This window comes from Pectinophora gossypiella, chromosome 23 (assembly GCF_024362695.1).
Source record: "Pectinophora gossypiella chromosome 23, ilPecGoss1.1, whole genome shotgun sequence".
NCBI classification, from domain to species: Eukaryota; Metazoa; Arthropoda; class Insecta; order Lepidoptera; family Gelechiidae; genus Pectinophora; species Pectinophora gossypiella.
Genome location: NC_065426.1, coordinates 9,611,422 through 9,634,107, shown reverse-complemented (window position 1 = coordinate 9,634,107; position 22,686 = coordinate 9,611,422). Strand labels below are relative to the sequence as shown.

Sequence of the window (22,686 nt, the reverse complement as noted above, 5' to 3'; positions counted from 1 at the left end):
CCATTTGCCATGTACCTAATTGTAAATTTGTCCTTTAATTTTGGTGCAACAAAGCACGTATATTGTTATTGTTTTGTTATTTTTGAGAGCAGAACGCAAGAGGGAAACCACTGTTCTTTTTTTCCAGGGCCTGTTCACACTAACGATTTGTCCAGCGATTTTTCAGCGATATCACGGCGAGGCGAGATCGCGGCGACATCGCAACATTTCGCTACCGTTGTGCAGCCTTTTATTTAATTATTTAATTTAATTTTGATTTAATCGACTTCTAAGTAAGACAGCTAGAAGTATCTCCACGTCGGAGTCCATTTTGTGAATGAAGAAAGCTCGTGACGATGACAACGGCTAAATCGCGGTGTGATCTCGCCTCGTCGTGAAATCGCTGAAAAATCGTCGGACAAATCGCTAGTGTGAACAGTTCCTAAAAAGTAGCATGGAGGATGCTACACCGACAAGAGCGTGGCTCTTAAATTAGTGATGACGATGAAATTATAATCGTATTGTATTGTATAATTGATATCACGAGGTTTCCAGGAGTTGCGCCTGGTTAATAGCAATAGGGCCCCGATTACATGGTACTTAATCATTGCTGATGAGGAGTGGGTGTATGTGCATATTATGCGCATCTACCTACCCCTTCGGTGATACAGGCGTGATGCTCAGTTTCTTGGAAAGGGGACTGTGTCCTATTTCTGTTAATTTGTTTGGTGATCAACAAATCAGCCGTTCATTCATTGTTCTCTCGTGTTTTAGTTGGCAAATCAAGTCCGTCTGCTTAGTCCCTTAGCAACTACTGGCGTGAATTTATGTTTGTGTGTTAATTACTCGTCTAGTCCATCTTAGAATCATCAATCGCCACTTCTATTGGGAGTGAGAAAAAATATTTTTGTCGTAACGTCTTGTTTGAGTGGAACAGATCTGTCTATTTTCAGTCAGACATTTTATTTTTAAGTTGCCCTCCTTTTTTTAATTCCAAGTGAAAACGTTACTAATACCCACTAGCGGGAAGTGGTAGTCTTTCATCTTCACCTAGATACGCGTGTATTTAGGTTTCGCCCAGTATCAGCTATTTGCGTTTGAAGAAATGTCGCTTCACTCAACGGATGTTGTCGCATAAAATTAACTTACGACCTATTTAAGTACGGTCACGAGTACTAATATGTAATATACTTTAATATACTTTATTGCACTTAACATCTAGTTACATCACAAACAAGAAATGGACGTTTACAAGGGTGGACTTATCTCTAAGAGAGATCTCTTCCAGCCATATGTATACACTTTGAAACCATATCGCATTAACTTTTTTGACAAATTAAACCGTAAGTCTCATTAAATATCAAATATGATAGCGCGACAGGGTTCTAAAGTGAGTACATGATATTGCTCATGACTGTACTTATAGAATAAATAATACTAAATGATGTGATATATACTACTCTCAGGTAGGGAGGTGCTCGTCGCAATCAAACAATTCACCAATTCTCTTGGAGAACGTTATATTTTCATAAACATGTTGACTCTCCAAATCTTCATAGCAGATTACCGCAACCGATTTTTTTTTGTTTTCCCCGAAGGGTAAGGCAAAGGAAACTATGCCCATACAGCCATGTCCTACGTATTTTTTTTCTTGATGATAAATGAAATGATGAAAGGTGATGATGATGATGAAACCTAAGCCCCCACCCTCGGAGTAGACTCCTACTCCGAACCCCAAACGAATTAACTCAAAAGTCCGCATAAACTTTCGAGTTATGAAGCGGCTTCCTGGCACGAAGCGAAAACAGGCAGATACACTTTGTTTATTGAATACTCCGATATAATAACACTCGCGAATGTCTTCCGACTAACTTAATGCGATCATTAACCACAAAACACCACTTCGTATTAATTATTTAGATTATTCAATGAAGAAAGCAACTGTCCCGTTCCCGTTTCCCGCCAAAAAGCCTTACCGCAACCGAACAAAATTCCCGCCATCGCCTTTCCAAAAAGGCGAGAAAACGTTCCCGTTCGAAAAAGAAGAATTCAAAATTGACGTCAAATCGTGTGACGTCTGAGGGTTGCCAATTACAATAACTAATTTAACCGTTATAACTTAGGTAGGTAGTAACTTACGAAAGATGCTTTTATAATAATCAGGTAATATTTATTTATTTAATTACCACACAAATCAAAACAAGAAATTTTGAACAATGAAGGTTCACAATATAAATAAATAGGGCTTTAAACTTGACTAAAAAAATCACTGTACTAATTAATTGCATTCACATTATTTTTACATTAAGCTAGCTTAGGTTGAATTTTATTGCAAATTATTAGCATGTTGTGATGTAGAATCACCAAGAAAAATAAATATTTATAAGTATGGCAATTACTGTGAGATCAAATATTCGAATCAGACGAAAGAACGTCGGTGTCCGATTTCAAAATTCGAACATTATTATAAACTAAACTGATAAAAAATAAATAGAACGTTCCGCGCGCAGCCTTCATAATTCAAGTCTAAACTACGTATATGTTCAAGGGGGGCGAGGTAAACCTAGCTCAGACGCTGGTGGGGGGCAGAGAGTTGCCTTTCTATACGTAGTATTATTCCTTATTCTATGATTCCATTCTACTCTTTTTCCTGTAGGTATCATCATCATTGGCCTTATACGTCTGTTTCAGACGATTTATGACGTCATTGCCTCGAAGAAATGCACTTCTGAATTCATAGGTATACACGTATGGTTTTCGCTCATTCATGACGTCACGTGTCCAGTTGGTACGTCGATGCCTCATTTCCCCGTCTATTTTAAACAGAGTCCAATATCCGGGAACCTTGACGCGTTTCGGTCTGCCATTGACCTGGTTACTGGACACACGTCTGGGGGTTAGATCACGTTCCTGTAAAAGCAGTAGGAAGTAAATAATAGTAATATCTTTATTTCACAGTTAAAATTACAATTAAAATGCAAACATATAAAGAAAACAAAATATTGTAACATTTAAATTGCAAATCTAAAACTAAAAGTTGCCAAGAAATGCATTTTCGGAGGTATGTGACCCAACCGCGAATCCTGTGAAAAATGGGCTAAAGCTAAGGAGATGATGATTACAAATCCAAATATGAAGATAAACTTGGATTAAAATAATAATCCACACCACGAAAGAAGTAGACGGATTTTAATGGAAATAATTGACAATTCATAATGATTCTATGCAGAATCTGCAACAGTAACGCCGCTGCTGCGGAACTTCTTTCTTGCCACAGACTATATTTCAAACCTACTTTATTTTTTAGACTTCGTTTTGTAGTAGCACTGCAACATAAACTCACGCGTATTTCCCACCGGGGTAAGCAGAGACTATAGAATTTCATTTGCTTCAATCCTGACACACTTCTCTTGCTTCCTCCACATTCATCAATAACTTTATACACGCACGCCGGTTCAGCGTAGATCGTACTACTTAAACCTTTTCTAAGGACATCTCCAATTTGGTCAATGTAAGTTCTTCTAGGTCTTCCTCTGCCAGCCTTACCATAAACTTTCGCTTTATATATCGCTTTCGCAATTCTATTATCCTTCATCCGCTCTACGTGTCCAAAGCAACCTAACATTCCCTTTACATCACATCTCTGTCTTATCACACTGCTTCTCACTCTATCACTCAACACCGCAGATGCTACGCAAATACCTCATTTAATTTTCTACGGAATTAATCGTACTTCCATACTTCTTCTGCTATACTCAAATTACTTTTTCTATCGATTTGAACTGGAAAACAGTCTTAACAAACCACGTCAATGCATTGATTTGTAACGAATATTGTACAACAACAGAAATGATTATTGTTAAAACATTACTACCGCTTGTTATGATTAGCTCCGAGTTATTTATCAGCAATATCCACGGTTCTTTACTAGTTATTGTTTTCAGGGAAAATACTAAAATAACAGAACGTTACGTATTGAAAGATGTTGGTTTCAGTAACTATCAATTTATGACATATAAAAATGTTTTTACTCGAATTGGTTTCGCTTATGAGACACTTAAGAGTTTAAGAGTTAGTTAAAACAATACATCGTTTTCTTAAATGGATATTTTCTTGGTTTTTTTTTTAATAATCTTATACGGTACAGTGTGTTAAGAAGCATTGTTCTTTTGTAACTCATTATTCTTGTAATAACTGTGGAGAACAGACTATATTCCGAGGAAAATGTGCGGTTTTGTGATGGAAATCATTTGATGGGAATAAAATGACCAAAGCGAGTAACATCGTGTCACCTGACTATGCATTTACACACGTAAACAGCCTATATACGTCCCACTACTGGGCACAGGCCTCCCCTCAATCAACCGGAAGGGGTATGAAGCATACTCCACCACGCTGCTCCAATGCTGGTTGGTGGTGTTTTTACGGCTAATAGCCGGGACAAACGGCTTAACGTGCCCTCCGAAGCACGGAATCATCTTACTTTTTCGGACAATCAGGTGAATCAAGCCTGAAAAGTCCTTACCAAACTAAAGAGTCTCACAAAGTGATTTCGACAATGTCGACATCGGGAATCGAACTCGGACCTCCAGATCGTGAGCCTAACGCTCTAACCACTGAGGTTGCTATGTATTTACAAATCAACTCAAAAGAACGACTAAAGAACAAAGTAAATAGTAGCCGGGTCCAATGAGCGTCAGCGGTGAAAAGCGTTATTTCAACTCGGCTTCCACTGCTGCCCCAAAGTTGTACAACTAATTCTTCTTCATTCCTTCATTTTTTACATTACAATATTCTTCACACCGCTTCCATTTCAATTGTTGACGTCATTTTGCTGTATAGGTCATAAAACAATGGGTGTTATCATGTTTTGATCAATTCTTATAAGTCTTTGCAGTTGTAGTCCTTCAATTCATTACAGTTCAGTCGGGTTGTGTCTGTGGCGAGATGATGGCGTGTAGGGTATCAGTTTTCCTCCCGCTTTAACCCTAATGGGGTTGTTTTGGATTGCTGTGGATTTTGTGGCGGTAATTTTGTGATTCTCTTTTTATTATCGTGTGGGTTGTGAGGTGGATTACCAACCCCATTAACACATTATCATTTATTATCATTATCTTTGTCATTATTGTGAATAATATGATATTAGTAAAAATATAAATTTAAGCTTATTAAAATGTAGAGGGACGCCTGGGACGCCTTTGCCCAGCATTAAAACGTTAGGCTTTTAAAAAACACACCTATATATCCTTGCTATAGTGCAAATCTCCTAAGCGCCTTTCGAGATTCGAGAACATTCTTCATCTGCTCTTTAACTTTATCCATTCTCGATATGGAATAAATGGTAAACGATGAAAATACCATAACATAAAGCGCGTATTTAATAATATTTCTACCGGATGAGCTTAGCGCTCGCCATTTGTCCGGTCATGTATTGAATGCCAAAGCTATAACATTTCTGATACAATAGTCTGTGATCATCATCACTAATTTAAGATCCACGGTCTTGTCAGTGTAGCATTCTCCATTCTTGTCTATCAAAGGCCAATTCCTTCACTTCCTTATGAGACACGACGTTCACCTTCTCTTTGGTCTGTTCCATGTAAGCTCTTCTTGGTCTTCCCCTTCCTCTTTTTCCTTGTAGCTTTCCTTCTATGATGTTTTTAATAAATTCGTCGTGTCTTATTAAGTGCCCAATCATCTTGCCTCTTCTGTCCTCAATAACTCTCAATATTTTCCTTTTTACAATAGTCTGTAAAACCAACAATATATGTTTTGATACACATTATATTTATGTAAAATATCTCCTTTGTTTCAGATATCAAGATGACTCCATCCCATACGAATTTGTACGAATCTACGAACTAACGACAACGCATTATAATCAAAAAAGATTTATTTAAATTAAATTTCAACAAAATACAGAAAAGTGCTAATGTGATTTGTAATTCAATTAAATAAATAAATATTACTTGTTTAACAAAAGAGATGAGAGAATTTTAGAGATAAAAGTGAACCTCTTACGTTATTACGAGACTAGTGACTACGTGAGAGATAAGTGAATTTATGAAGAGATAAGTGATCTCGTGAAGAGACGAGTGGATTTTTCTTTGTGAAACATAGAAAAGAAAAGTGGTCTTAATGTGTGAGAAGGCTCGGTTGGATAAGATGACCAACATCACGCCGGAGACGCGGATTATGATGATGAGGAGCGTCGACGGCAGGAACTGCTATAGGAGACAAGTGAGTTTTTATTTTTATTTTTCTCTTCTCTCTTCTAATCCTTTTCTACCCTGTACCCTGGGGTTTCGGGCTCGAATAATAGATTTACATTCCTCGTGGCCTTTTGCGCCCTCTATAGCTTGCTCTCATGACATATATTTTTAGTTTTAGGACTTATGTCATTATTTTTTTTACTGCTTCTATCGTGTGGGTTGTGATGTGAATTATCAACCTCATCAACCCTGGTGTCATGGTTATTATTGAGCCGCCAAAGGCCCCTGACATGACTCATGTAACGACTACTTACTTACATCAGTAAGTAGTAACCGGGACCAACGGCTTGACGTGCCTTCCGAAGCACGGATCATCTTACTTTATTTTTTTTTACTTTAAATCCATGATTGGCAATGCGGTATTAATAAGACATTTATTTTTTTGTAGAAACAGTTTCTTTTATCTTTATTTAGATACATACATAAACTCACGCCCATTATTCCCACTTACATACCATAAATATTTTTGTAATGTGTGTTTTTCTTAAACTTAACAAAAAAAAACAACTACATGCTTACAGAGAGACCACATAAAGGCCAAATCAAAGCACTCCATCCTAAAATCAAAATTGTAATTCCACATTTACGCATAGAAATCTAAGTGCGCAATGCCAACAATTGTCAAATTGCAATATTGCTTTTTTAGATGAATTGCCCCCCAGATATTCGTAAAACAATACATACTCATGAAACATACCTAATGCAGCTACGCTTGATCAACGCTAAATCGATTCTAAAATAACATTAAGAATTCCTAGCTTCACCGGAAATCGAACCCCGACCTAAACAAACACAAGCCGGACTTCCCAACTAAAACACCATCCGACCTTACGACCTACTAAACAACAATCACCCTTTAGTTAAGAGTAAATCAAAAGTGACATAACGGGCAATAAAAATTAACCCACAGTCGACTGTTATATCTTACTACGAAGGGATAGAGTTCATTGTTGAACTGGGGTCGAATGTAAGGCACTGTGACGGTCATTGACCTCCCAAAATGCTTCGAACTGCCGAGTGCTTTCAGATAAAGTGACTAGTGATGGGACATGATTCGATATTTTATCGATTAAACAAATGTCGAATCGGTGACAATATTTTCAGTCTATCTTGATACGACTATTATTATTGCGTATCGCATACAAAAATAAAAATATACTGCGTGGATCATATATCCAGCTTAAGCTCTCCCAACCAAGTTTCTGCCGCATCCGTCACACAATGCAGCCCGGCTATGCCACCTGGGAACCGGTGCAGAGGGCACTCGTTCACTATGTGAGATATGGTTTGATCCGGGTGACCACATTCACAGTAAGGCGATTCCTTTAAGCCCCACGACACGACTATGAAAACTGCGAAGACTTGACCGGCTTTTTAGTAATCCTAAAAAAAAAAAAATAGGTTTTCAGATAAATCCCCTAGATAAATAAAAAAAGATAAGGTCCCGGGCATGAATCCTCATAAAAGTAATAAGGGAATACATTGTCGTCTCTCACAGAATACCCAGGAGGATAAAGATAGAGAATGCGTTCTGATGATGTATTTTCCTCCCAATGCTTCGATCCTGACATACTTTTCTTGCTTCTTTCACATTTATCAATCGTTTCATACACCCAATTTCGTTAATGTACGTTCTCATACGTTTTTTTTTTTATTTTTTGACGTGACTTATTGTAGATTCGCCGCAGATGGCATTAACTACTTGGCCGGACAAGTGGGGAGCGCTGAGGGCTCCCACCCGGTAAACGTTTTTTGACGTGACTTGTTAATATTATGAAATAATCATCTCAGACGACGCCCTAAGCCGAGGTTCGCGCCCAACTGGGCACCCTCAAGCCTGTTGCCAAATTTTATACTTGGTGAGAGCCTTCAGCGCTCCCCATTTATCCGGCCATGTAGTTCCTCCCAGTCCAGCAAAGAACCATCTAATAATTATATAGTAGTACTCTTTTTTATTTGCCTTCCCCTTCGACATCCCCTTCCTCAAACACACACACCTATAGCTGTAATTTTAAAGAGTCTATTTCTATAACAATGCCTTGCCATGTACTATGAAAATAGGGAGGAAGAGAGCCTGGTGATCCGTAACACAGGCATTCAGTCTAGTATGGACACCAGTCTCTCTCACAATACAAACATGTTCACTGTGAGTAGCACTATGTTAAGTTTTACTGTAATTGTGAGTGAGAAATAAACTTATTTATTATAATAATTATTTATTACATCGATAAAACTAAATGAGGCACACAACCACATCCCTAACAGTTCATTCACTCATATGGTGTTCCAACATTGATCGATCCGCTAGCGCGTTACAAGTACATACACCCTATATGTCTTATTTGAATGTGTTTTATTGATACTATACGGTATATGGCCATGTAGTTGGAATGTTTATGGTATATTATTGCTGTGGCCTTTAAGATTGCCGACTGTTGATTATAATTATTATCTACATAGCGTTTATTAAAATTATACCTATACTAGTGACCGTCCGTGACTTAATCTGCGTGTGCGCGTAAATTACTATCTATGTGTTGTTTTGAAACACGGATTAGAAGATAGGGGCAAAATGCGCGTTAGAGCCTTTCCCTTTCCAACCTTTTTCTTCTCTTCCATGTTCTGAAGTATAACCTACCTACGTTACTTTGAAGTCTCATCAAAATCTGTTCGGTAGTCTTTGCGCGAAAAGGTAACCAAATATCCACACGTACTCACAAATTTCCCACCGAGGTAAGCAGTGTATATGGAATCCTATTCAATCCTGACATACTTCTCTTGATTCCTTCACATTTATCAATCGTTTCTTACACCCCCAATTTTGTTAATGTACCATCAAAGAGCAAAAGTGCAGTCACTGAACTCAGCGAATTATCTGTAAACAGTGGTGAAATTATGAACCATTAGTTGTCATGATTATAAAATTTATGTTTTTGTAGGTGTTTTCGGTCTATTACAGAAACGACATGTAACCAGGAGGTCTTAAGTGCAACCAGTTAATTTATTACTTTGCAAGAAACTGATTGGACTTTTGCACCTTATCAATCAATCAATCAATAATACTTTATTGCACAACAACATATATAAAGGACATAAACATACGAATAAAACATAAGCACAATAGGCGGCCTTATTGCTAAACAGCAATTTCTGCCAGGCAATCTTATCGTACCTCCTTGTAGATTTGTTTTGACGTGACTTGTTAATATTATGAAAAAATCTTCTCAGACGACTCTGGAGCCGAGGTTCGCGCCCAACTGGGCACCCTAAAGCCAGTTGTCTTAAAGAGAGCTGAGAACCTCAGCGCTCCCCATTTGTCCGGCAAAGTATTTAATGCCTTTTTAATCTACAGTAAATCATGTCAAAAAAAAACACAAATTCCATAGTAATTTCATGTTTTGACGTTTAGTAAAAAGTAACTGTTTTGACTAGTTAGAAACAAAATTACACCCCAAAAGTCTGAAGTTTTATTTGGATAAGTAATGAAATATACTCGAATTATATACTTAGTATAAAACATAGACAAAAACAGGAAGTAACGCAGTTAATGTAACATCTTAAACTTAAATAAAGATTTTATGTATCCATCTATCTAAGTGGCTAGTGTAGTGTATAGTCAGATGTGAACACGTGTGTAATAATTGACTTACTTCAACCAGGGCTCGGCATTCCACCGGCAAGTGCAAAGTTCGGTTCCGGGTCAGCACATTTTATGAATACCTTTACGAATAAGCAGTTCGTTTTCAGTACTTGTTTCCTTTGAGCTTACGTTCTTGACAAATAAGTTTGATTTGAGTTTCTTTCTACTTAGGTCAATGAATGAATACATACATAAACTCACGCCTATTTCCCATCGGGGTAAGCAGATACTATAGAATTCCATTTGCTTCGATCCTGACACACTTCTCTTGCTTCCTCTACATTCATCAATCGTTTCATACACGCACGCCGGTTCATTGTACTAAACCTTTTTTAAGGACATCTCCAATTTGGTTAATGTAAGTCCTTCTAGATCTTCCTCTGCTAGCACTACCATCAACGCATAAATGAATGAATGAGTATTATAAGAATTGTGTTCGAAATATTGAAATAAACAGAACAGTACATAACACTCCTTTTGGTTTCGCCACAGTCGGGTGTAAAATCAGTTTTACAAAGCAAATTATAAAAATATAGAAAGTAAATGAATTCATGGCATACAAATTTGTCAAGAATGATAAAAAAATAATAAGAATAAAATAGTTGTAAGTACATTAATTCAAGCGCCTCTGTTATTAAAGTTGTAACAATGACTTTTGCATTTCGCCGGATAATAAAATTATAGATATAACTTAAAATATATTTTTTATTTTCTTCTTCTAAAGTAATATCACGTTGGTTTAACATAAAGTTCGGTGACGTGAGGGTGTACTTTATTCATCTTGCGATGGATGTAGCTCGCGCTTATATTAAAATAATTAGTATCATTATGCGTGAAATGAAAAACCCCGCGAAATTGATTCGTTTATTACAATTTGCTAAGGCATCAGACAGTGTATCAGGCAGATCAAGCAGGTAATATAAAGTCGTCATTTTATAAATTCTGTGTGACTTGAACGAATTAAATGGAACAACTTTAATTAATTTGTTCGCTTGTCATCTTAGTCCATTCTCGACGAGCAAACCTGAGATTACAGAAACTAATGTACTTATCGTCGGTTTATAGCAAGAACCATGCAAGCGCCTCTTAAGAAAACTACATTCTGGATTTTCTTCAACAACACCTCGATTTCTTTTAATTAATTTCAATTCGGATAAAAATTGAGACTAAAATTACTTGGATTAAAACTAACGTCAAACAGCGACAGGATTAGCAGAACGTAGTGTGTAGCTCACTGGAACGGGCTAACCTATAAAATGCTACTTAGGTTCTATGACGATCTTGTGACGTAGCGAGTAGGCGCCGCCGCTACTGGATTCTGGTAGGGCTCTAGCTAGAACATCACCGATTGAGAAATTGGTCGGTGTACTGCAACCACCGTTCTACACGCCCTACCTATGGAGTAATGAAAATGGAGGCGATTACTCCACCGACAAGAGCACAGCTCTTAAATAAAGAGAGAGAAAACTAACGAGTCTCTTACGAAGTTTTGGTAACAAATATTACACCCAAATGGGGTTTTCAGCTATTATATACTTTGGTTAATTTAGGAATTTTTTTTTCTAAGGGTATTGCGTTGGGTATCAAATGAAAATACATGTACCTACTTATTTACATACCTCCATACAGGGTGTTAGTGACATCGTAACAATTTATTACTGAGGAGGATGATTCAGACCATGATTCCGAATTGATATCAAGTGGATTTCCCTATCACTTACATCAGTAAGTAGTAACCGGGACCGACGGCTTAACGTGCCTTCCGAAGCACGGATCATCTTACTTTTTGGACAATCAGGTGGTCAGCCTGTAATGTCCTAACCAAACTAGAGATCACAAAGTGATTTTTGTGATTTGTCCCCACCGGGATTCGACCCCGGGACCTCCGAACCGTGAGCACAATGCTCAACCACTGGACCACGGAGACCGTTAGAATGTCAATAGTAACATCCGACCATGTTATGACTGTGTAGAACGCACGACGCGAGGTATTCCACAACAACATTACATTTCTTTTATTTTCAATTTTCCAATGGAAAAAGAAGGAAATACCATTTTTACAACTTCCTTCATTGTTCAGTCGGAACATTGTTTTAGTCATGTTCTGACCTACTTACCGTGTTTATCTTTGATATGGTCATAAGTCTGGGTCATGAGTTACAGTCGGCAGGTAATTATCAGCTAGTCCTTCCTTCTTCAATTCCTAAACGAAACGATTGATGAATGCGCGGGAAGCAAGAGAAGTGTGTCAGGATCGAAGCAAATCGATTTCCATAGTCTCTTCTTGTCCTGGAAAATGGGCGTGTTTATGTATGTTCTTTTTTCTTCATTCTTCTTTGTGTAATCGTCATGATCTTCACCTCCCAAGCGTAAATTAATTCTTGTTCTTCTATCGTGTGGGTTGTGAGGTGGATTACCAACCCCATCAACTCTGGCGTCATGGTTATTATTGAGCCGCCATAGGCCCCTGACATGACATTTCATTTCTTGTAATCAACACTATCATCATCATCTCCTGTTTCTCCTGTTTTTTTTACCGCATCCTGAACTCTTGTCTAATCAGAGGCCTTAGCCAAGTTGAACACGATTACAAAAAACAACAGCGTAATCGAATAAAATGCGTTCTCTATAGTTTTCCGTTCATTAAAAACATCATAGAAGGAAAGCTAGAAGGAAAGAGAGGAAGGGGAAGACCAAGAAGAGCTTACATGGAACAGATTAAAGAAAAGGTTAACGTCGTGTCTTATAGGGAAGTCAAGGAATTGGCCTTTGATAGACTGGAATGGAAAATGCTACACCGACAAGAGCGTGGCTCTTAAATTGATGATGATGATGATAGTTTTCCGTAACCGACCGAAAATTTATCCATAAAAGACGACTCGAATACTTTTTGTTCTGATTTCTTTGTTGTCTTCTTGATTTCTTGATATTTTTTTTCTTTATTTGAATTTGAATTTATTCAATATTATCTTGTTCTTATTGTACGGTCACGAGCATTAATATGTATACACTTTGGTACCATGTCACATTAACTTTTTTGACAAATTGAACTGTAAGTCTCTCTAAATGTCAAATATGTTAGTGCGACAGAGTCCTAAAGTGGGTACAATATATAGCTCATGACTGTACCTTTTCTTCTCCTCAGCCATAACACTGTCCCAAGCGGTAGAAATGAACCTTTCTACGCTACTAAATAGAATATTAACTTTAATATAAATTTTAAGAAATGATTCTACCTCTATTAAAATAACCGATGTTAGATTCTTTAAATCTAAATTCTCCATCTCTCTCGCTCACAGATTCTAGCAGCTCTAGCCGTCTCCCTCGGACCCTTCGCAGCGGGGCTCAGCAAAGGCTACATGTCTCCAGCTATCGCGTCCATGCAGGAGTCCAGGCCTAACAATGGATCCTTCACGGTAGACGACCAGCAGGCCAGCTGGATCGCTAGCTTGAGCTTCTTGGGTGAGTTCTTTATTGTACTTACTTCTTTTATTTTCTGGGTTGAGTTAGTCATTGACCCGAGAGAAGAAGCAGAGGAAGTAACGAAAGGATACAAACACATTAACAGTTAAGGCTACATATCATTCCTCACTGATGATACTGACGTCATCATCAGATCAGGTTATGATAGTTCCCGTTCTTACGACTTTATCCCAAATGGGGTAGTCAGAGGTACACTCATTGCAAGATAAACTAAGTACCAACACCTCACCGAGCTTTCTGTTACACCAACGTGATAGGTGGTGAGCCGTATCGTCGTCGATAATGGTCGAGCCAGCTGTGTTACTGAAAACTGCACTTAATAAATTAAAACAAAAAACCTAATAATAAACTAGAGTACTTAAGTAAACAGCTTTATGTGAGAGCTCAGGAAGAAAAATGGTGAACGCCAGATGAGATGACCAGTAGGATACTCATATCAGAATGTTATTTTATTGAAGAAGGACTAGGTACAAGAATAGCCACGTGCCGTCAGGCTCGTTCGCTCGTAAACAGCTTATATACGTCCCACTGCTGGGCACAGGCCTCCCCTCAATCAACCGGAGGGGGTATGGAGCATACTCCACCACGCTGCTCCAATGCGGGTTGGTGGAGGTGTTTTTTACGGCTAATAGCCGGGACCAACGGCTTAACGTGCCCTCCGAAGCACGGAATCATCTTACTTTTTCGGACAATCAGGTGATTCAAGCCTGAAAAGTCCTTACCAAACAAAGGACAGTCTCAGAAAGTGATTTCGACAATGTCCCCATCGGGAATCGAACCCGGACCTCCAGATCGTGAGCCTTACGCTCGAACCACTAGACCACGGAGGCTGTTATAAATAAATATTTTATTCTAAAACTGCAAGTAAGGGAATTATCTACCGTTATTGTTATCACCATAATAGCCTATATAAAAGTGCAGGAGACATAAACCTACTTTCCCTGGCGACGGCTTTTAATGACGCTAGACATTAAGTGAACTCAGCTATACCATCACGGTTAAACCGAGTGTGTTTTTTTGTCGTTATGTGACATATTGTGTATGTAGCAAATAGCATTAGCTACTTCGCCGGATAAATAGATGGCCGGGGCGTTGAGGGCTATCATCCGATACAATAACAACAACAATAATACAACAACAGATAACGACACAACAACAGAAAACAACACAGCAACAACAGACACCAACACAACAACAGACGACAACACAACAACAACACAACAACAGACAACGACACAACAACATACAACAACACAACTACAGACAACAACACAACAACAGACAACAACACAACAACCGACAACAACACAACAACAGACAATGACACAATAACAAAAACATCAACATACAACAGGCCTGAAGATGTCCAGTTGGGCCTCGGCTCAGGGCGTCATCTGAGAGGATTATATTTGGCAGGGTCGGCATCGTGGTCCTGAAGTGCTTTTTCTCGCAAACTGAATGGCCGTCTCTATGGCTAGAGTAATCGGATGATCATGCTGGATCATATATGATATTACGTCCTCCGGCACCGTCCCTAAGAGGGATGTATTCGGAAACCGCAACCACCAGGCTATTTGGGCGGTGTTTAGAACTAAGTTAGTAGTAGATTTTATTTTGGTCTTTTGGTAACCTTTGACAACATAAAATACGGTCCCCACTATGTCATATTTGGGGTAATCAGAAGCACATCCACCTCGCCAAGGTTTCTATTGACCAAGGTGGTGGAACATTCAGATGATTTTCTTTTTCGATCGTTTCTTCACCCATTACGATTTTTTCTCAAATTTACGTTACCGGGTATCGAACCCCAGGCTGTTCCAAGTTATAACCGTTCTAATTTCCGTTTTCTTACCCATTGTTCACACGTTGTTAGTTGTTTCCTTTAAACGTGGTTTATCTTCGACTCGATGTAATGGTCCCCCAGTGTAGTTGTGGGGGCCCTTTTTGCCTCAGTATTAACTACTTGGCCGGACAAATGAGGAGCGCTGAGGGCTCTCACCCGGTACAATAGTTATGACAACAGTCAAAAAGGCGCGAAAAATGTAAGCTGAACACTTCATGATTCTTTCGAGTAGTACGCGCTGTCAGACTTTGCAGTTTTCTTTGGAATTATAACCACTATCACATAAGAGACAAGTGTTTTTTTGAAAATGAAATCGTTCAAATTGTGACGTATGAAATTTTCAAAATAAACAAAACAAAGTCCGTTTTGTTTATTTTGAAAATTTCATACGTCACAATTTGAACGATTTCATTTTCAAAAAAACACTTGTCTTTTTTCTTCTTTTAATATGATAGACAACTGTCTATACATAATATGAAGAAGATAGGACTAGAAGAATATAGGGCCATTCTGGATTTAGGTAGATTTAATCATTACTTACAGATTTAATCATAATTACTACACAATGTATCTATGAAAACTTAATATAAAAACTGTAGCTAGGATTGTTTGGCAAAAAATCTTGCTTTACATGTCAGTCGACTGCATAAGATCATATGCGTTTTTACAATAAGATAACTATTGACATTTAGAATTTACTTTTGAACAGTTTTAACACAATAATTAAACATACATACATACACATACATAAACTCACGCCCGTAATCCCTAATGGGGTGGGCAGAGCCACAAGTAATCAAAGACAACTTGCAGCCACTGTTGATACGAAGTCCTAAGCTGGATATGATGAACCTTATGGTGATAAGGGATCAGCCTATCGCCCATAACATTAGTCCATCATGTTAGAGGACACAATCCCTCTGTCGGTTTTTACGACATGCCCGGGAAGACAAGCAGCTGAACGTGTTCTATGTTTTTTATTTGCTCCCAGAACAGCATAGAAGCACTAATTAAACATAAACAAAAAGTGATTATTTAGAAGATATGAATGCATGGGAGTAAATGTCTGGGAATTGATATTAGGCAGACAAATAACTAAGTTGTCTAACAATAAACAACGTCTAGGACCCTGTGCCGAGGTTTTTCTTGCAGCTTCTTTTCCCCGGCTATACAGGTTGTGAGAAGCTGCAGTAGTTTTAGACGGATGAGACGTAAAATACGACGATTCAAAGTGCGACAGTGTTACCTATTTAATATTAAGATAATTTTGGATTATGAATAAAAATTTGGATTCGGATACATTTTGAAGGTTTCCCATTGAGAAACGGAACGAAACAATACAAATCAACTAAAGAATCTACAACCGCACTAAAAACAAAACAATTCCAATTGTTCAGCGAACAGTTTGCTGCAAATCACGCATTTTACTGCGTACACACTTAATCACGAAGTCCTCTAACCTTCGTACATTTTAGACCAAAATACGGGACTTCAAGTTACATGTTTTTGAGTTGATTAAATGCGTATGTTACTACGGAGAGAATTGAAAAAGGTTTTATGGTGAAGTTTACGTTCTGTAGTTCATAAACAAGTGGTGACCTCAGTACGGTCACAGTCAACATGACCTTAAACGATTCAAAGTGTAACTATGTTACCTATTGAATAAAGATATTTTTGAATTTGAATTTGAATTTGGAATATTCCCGGCAGCAAAAAGGCGCAAAAGTTATGTAAAAAGAGCTTTACGACCTAAGATGGTCCGTGCTTCGGAAGGCACGTTAAGCCGTTGCTCCCGGTTACTACTTACTGATGTAAGTAAGTAGTCGTTATATGAGCCATGTCAGGGGCCTTTGGCGACTCAATAATAACTCTAACACCAGAAGAACACACGATAGAAGAAGAATTAAGAACCTAACCTTTACGCAGATAAAATCAGAGTCACAAAAAAGAACAATTTGGAAAAGAAAACCGGCCAATATCCTTACTATAAAGAATTTTTCCAACACAACATTCACACTTTGGGAACTTTCTCAAGAACGGCACATCAGTGGGTATAATTAGATGTTTTACTCCACTAATGATGGAGACGTGAGAATTGTCAGCTATGCGTGACGATAGAAATTAAATGTGGTTATCACAATTACTTTTTAATTTGGTTCATGGACCGTGTATTACAGACGTTTATCACTGACTCACCGTGCATAACATAACATAATGTTATGCACTTTTTTTGACGTGAGTTATTGTAGATTTGCCGCAGATGGCATTAACTACTTGGCCGGACAAACGGGGAGCGCTGAAGGCTCTCACCCAGTTCAACGTTTAAGACAACAGGCCTGAGGGTGCCCAGTCGTCTGAGAGGAAAAATATTTGAAAGAATTAATCAACCCTAGTGGGTCGATAGCGATAAGCGCTGATTGAGGGAAAACGTCGACCACGCCGGCGGGGTCGGTATCGGGGTCAATGTTATGCACTGTGAGTCGTAGTCAGAGGTACATCCATCGCAAGATGAACTAACCCAACAGGGTCCACATAACACCAGCGTCGTGGTTCACGCCGCGACTTGTGCTGAGTGAGGCCCTTTTATCTCAGGACGTCCACCACCTTATGATAATTGCGACAAACATCCGTCTTTCATTTTTTTGTAATTGTTTAGTGGAAAATTTATAAGATGTTGTTTTTTGTTTGTGTGTGACGCTCTTTTATAATAAACTATTTCTATTCTATTCTATTAACTAAGTAGTGAGGAGCTCGGTGGCGCAGCGGTAAACGCGCTCGGACTGCGAATGTTGAAGTTAAGCAACTTTCGCAAAGGCCGGTCATAGGATGGGTGACCACAAAAAAAAAGTTTTTATCTCGAGCTCCTTCGTGCTTCGGAAGGCACGTTAAGCCGTTGGTCCCGGCTGCATTAGCAGCCGTTAATAACCACCAATCCGCACTGGGCTCGCGTTATGGTTTAAGGCCCTATTTCCCTATCCATCCACAGGGAAGGCCCGTGCCCCAGCAGTCGGGACGTTAATGGGCTGGTGATGATGAACTAAGTACCCACACCTCACCAAGCTTTCTGTTAGACCAACGTCATAGGGTGAGCCGTATCGCCATCTATAATGGTTGAGCCAACTATATTAATGAAAGCTGCATTGCACCGTGCGTTTTCTTGAATAATAGTAAATATAATATTACATTTTATTTATTCATTCATTATTACAAAAAAAATCATGAAACGGTAAGACTAGGGCCCTGTGCTAGCTACGTTTTTCCCTCAGCTATACAGATTCCGATGTGGTAGTAGTTTTACAGTTAGTTACGTAATGTGTAATTTAATTTTTGACGTTCAAAAAGCGCTGACTATGTAAGCCAATTTTGAAAAATAAATATGTTCGAATTTTTCTAGTGAATATGATTGCAATGAAACAGTCAGTTTGGTTAGGACATTACAGGCTGATCACCTGATTGTCCGAAAGTAAGATGATCCGTGCTTCGAAAAGCACATTAAACCGTTCGTCCCGGTTACAACTTACTGATGTAACTCATGTAAGTCATTACACGAGCCATGTCAGAGGCCTTTGGCGGCTCAATAGTAACCCTGACAACAGGGTTGATGAGGTTGGTACTCCACCACATAACCCACACGATAGAAGAAGATGAAACAGTCATGGTCCTAAGATTGATGTCAATATTAAAATTTAGTAGAAGCCGTTCAGCTGCTTATCTTCTAACGTGATCCTAAATGGGCGAAGGTCTGATGATCAGACGCTAATAACCAGTTAACATTAAGCTTATCAAGGTCTTTAAGTAAAAAAATGCTATAAGTAGACATCTAATTTTGAAATTTATCGAATTTGAATTCAGAAATGAGTTCTTTATTTTTATTTTATTCACGCGTGAATCAAAAATTCAAATAAAGAACTTAATTTTGAATTCAAATTCTGATACACGATAAATTGATAAATTTTGAAAACAGTATTTATTTTTATTCGAAAATGCGATATTCGAAAGACAATGCGTATTTATTGGTAATTGAAACCTAAACAGATTTTATTATATTTTCAATAATATATTAAGATTTGTAAACTGTATATAATTATAAAAGTCAGTTTATCTTACAATATTTCATATTAGAATTTTATTATTATTGAACTTTCCTTCCGACATGTTTGGGTAGATTTATGATGTAGACCCAGAAATGAAATAATACTTACTTACTACATGATCGTTTATCAATTTAAGTAATGCTTTTATGTGATTTTCGTAATAGTGATATCGTAGGGTCTGTTACTTAATATTATTTAGAGCCAGACCCAAGGGTCTATATGAAAGAATAATTACCATGACGTTACATAAAGTTACAACGTAATTTTAGGCAATCGTGCATTTTGTTTAATTTTATGGCTTCATTTTTCTAGGTTGTTACAATTTTGTTAAGAGAGATTCTGGAATATTCTGAGGGGTTAAAAAAGGCAAACCAAAGCAATTCATCTACAAAAGCAATATTAAAATTTGACATTTGCACATATAATAGCAAGTGCGCAATGTCAACTTAAGTTAACTTAAGATAAATTGCTTAAAAATGGCCTTTTTTTCGCGTCGCGAAAGTAGTATAGCGGCCGTGGCGCCACTGTTGCAGATTATGCATTGAATATAATATATTTATGACTTATCAATTAGTTCCACAAAAATCCGTGGCTTTCTTTCATGGCGCGAACTATAAAATATTAAACTAGGGATCACAAAGTGAATTTTGTGATATGTTCCTACTAGGACTCGCATCCGGGACCTCCGGATCGTGAGCCCAACGCTCAACTACTGAACCACAAAGGCCATTATGATTCCAACGAAGGTTATCAATCCTCAGCTAAATAAGCGCGTTCTGCAGCCCATTATCCTGTCTACACTGCATGGTTTCAACCTGCAATTATTTCTCTAATGAATTATCTCTTGGATTGAGTTTAACTGTGACTGTGGGAGCCGTGGTAGTTTAGTTGGAAGAACGCTTGACTCCTACTGCGAGGTCACAAGTTCGAATCCGGCACAGGTCTAAACCTCTAGTTATTAAATAACTTGTAATGTATACCCTCATTGGTTTTTAAAAGATGTTGCTGTTGCAGTTTCTTGTCATTTCTTCTCCTCAGCCATAACACCTTGCGAAATGACGTAAATTCAAAAATGTTACATTGACCTTCAACAAGTTTATCCATGATAATTACGTTGAATAAATGATTCTGATTTCTGATTTCCTAAGTTTCGGACTGGTTTTCGACTTCATCGTAAATAATTATCATGTGCTCAGCGGTGAAGTAGAACACCACGACTACATCCCATTGGGTTAGACAGAGGCACCTCCATCGCAAGATGAACTAGATATCCACATCTCATCCAGCTTTCTGTGGTTTTCTGCGGCGTATGAGTGTGTTGTTCTGTGTTTGTAATAAACACATACATACAGGGTGTTCGTGATATCGTAACGAAAACTTTGAGGGGTGATTGAGGCCATGATTCTGAGTTGATATCAAGTAGAATTTTCCGTCGCAAAATAACTCAGAATCATGATCTGAATCATCCCCCTTAGTTATTCGTTACGATGTCACTAACACCCTGTATATAAGTATGTTATGCTTATATTTATTGGTAAGTTGTACTCATAGTTTGTACCCGCAATGTTTCAATTTCAATTTTTACATTTTCCCCTCGCCTTGTGGTTGTCTGGAAGAAATCGCTTTACTCTATAAGGCCGCCATTTGCCATGTACCTGATTAAGAGTCTTTTGTGATTATTCCTTTTTATTTTGGTGCAATAAAGTATATTTGTATTGTATTGTAAACATAACCCTAATTATATCGTTCACACTTATAACAATCATTACAGTTTTATTCACATTTTTATCTTCTGTGTTTCTTCACAAGCAAAACATTATTAATTGACATTTAAAAGCAGATTTTGATTAAAAAAAATCGTTTAATAGGTAGCTTGGTTAATCTTGATAAATGTTTGTGCCAAACGGTGGCAATTATTGCATCATTTACTTTTTCATGTTATAACTAAATTATTAGTGCTTGGCTCTCGTGTTGTACAGATGTATCAATCATTTTTGAGAGTATATTACTCTTCTTCTATCGTGTGGGTTAAGAGGTGGAGTACCAACCTCATCAACCCTGGTGTCAGGGTTACTATTGAGCCGCCAAGGGCCTCTGACATGGCTCATGTAACGACTACTTACTTACATCATGCAGTAAGTAGTAACCAGGACCACCAGGCAAAAACAAGGACAACGTGCCTTCCGAAGCATCAAGCACAAGCTGTCAGATTCACCCTGACCCTGGGTAAAAAACAATCAATAATACTGTATCGCACAAATAACTATTAAGACAGGAATAAAATTTTCACAATGAAAAATATATTTGTTTATGTTATAATTAGTTGATTAGTTTATAGTTATTTTTGTAAAAAAAAAAACAATAATCTTCTGGAAAACTGTCTGTCTCTTTCGCACTTACGCTGTTATTTATTTCTTTATTGCAAAGTGATACAGGATAAGAACGAATACTGACAATCCATTTGATGTTAACTCAGAATCATGGTCTCAATCATCCCCGTCTGAATCATCCCTCAAAGTTTTCGTCACGATGACACTAACACCCTGTATGTGAATTTAAACCTTAACTATCATATCTAAGTGTACTTATGTATATATTACTTTATGATACTGCTCATACCTCAGTGCGAACATAAACACAGACTTGAACGGCGCCTTTAAAGTCCAAACGAACAAACAGACAAACATGGCTTATTATTGGATAGAAGGCGAAATTGATAGTTCAGATGAAAGGGGTAAAAGCTGGCGAATGTATGCGAAAACGGATGTTTAAGATAACTCAAGTTTAAAATAGATTGAAGAATTCTGGTAATTGCCGTGGTAGCCCAGTTGGAGAGCCGCAGAGTCCCAGGTTCAAATCCAGCACAGGCCGAAACCAATGATTGTCGAATTTGTTTTCGAATTCATGTTTGGATTTTAAATTATTATCACGTGCTCAGCGGTGAAGGAAAATATCGCGAGGAAATCCACATTCCCGGGAAATGCATTATCGGAGTTATGTGACATAACCTGTAGGGGCTTTTTCCTTCGCGTGTTGGAAGGTCAGACAGACAGTCGCCCATGTAAAAAACCGGACCTGTCAAATCTTCAGGTTAGGTAAGCGGACTCTGTGAAAACGGGATAATGTGATGAGATGATGATGATGGTAGTAATAGAGGTATAATGCTGCTTCCAGTAGACATAAACATAAAAAAAACATAAACAGCCTACGTATATACGTCTCACTTAGCTCAGGAATCCCCTCAATCAACCGGAGGGGGTATGGAGCATACTCCACCACGCTGCTCCACTGCGGGTAAGCGGAGGTGCTTTAGAGCTAATAGTTGGGAGGGTTCTGTTAATTCGAAAAATTAACTCTACATCAAAGTAAAAAATA

The 22,686-nt window shown here is 38.1% G+C and overlaps 1 protein-coding gene across 3 annotated transcripts in view; it reads left to right on the top strand.

The window, feature by feature from the left end:
• The window catches only part of LOC126377545 (facilitated trehalose transporter Tret1-like), a 124,768-nt gene that overhangs the window by 74,292 nt on the left and 27,790 nt on the right, over positions 1-22,686 (top strand). For 2 of the 3 annotated variants that reach the window (XM_050025339.1, XM_050025337.1), the window contains 2 exons: positions 5,795-6,219; positions 13,191-13,353. In XM_050025339.1, coding sequence (XP_049881296.1) covers positions 6,118-6,219; positions 13,191-13,353 — 265 coding nt within the window. In that variant the 5' untranslated portion in view covers positions 5,795-6,117. Of the gene's footprint in view, positions 1-4,975; positions 5,007-5,794; positions 6,220-13,190; positions 13,354-22,686 lie in introns of those variants that run through there. The other variant, XM_050025338.1, reaches the window with a different exon arrangement.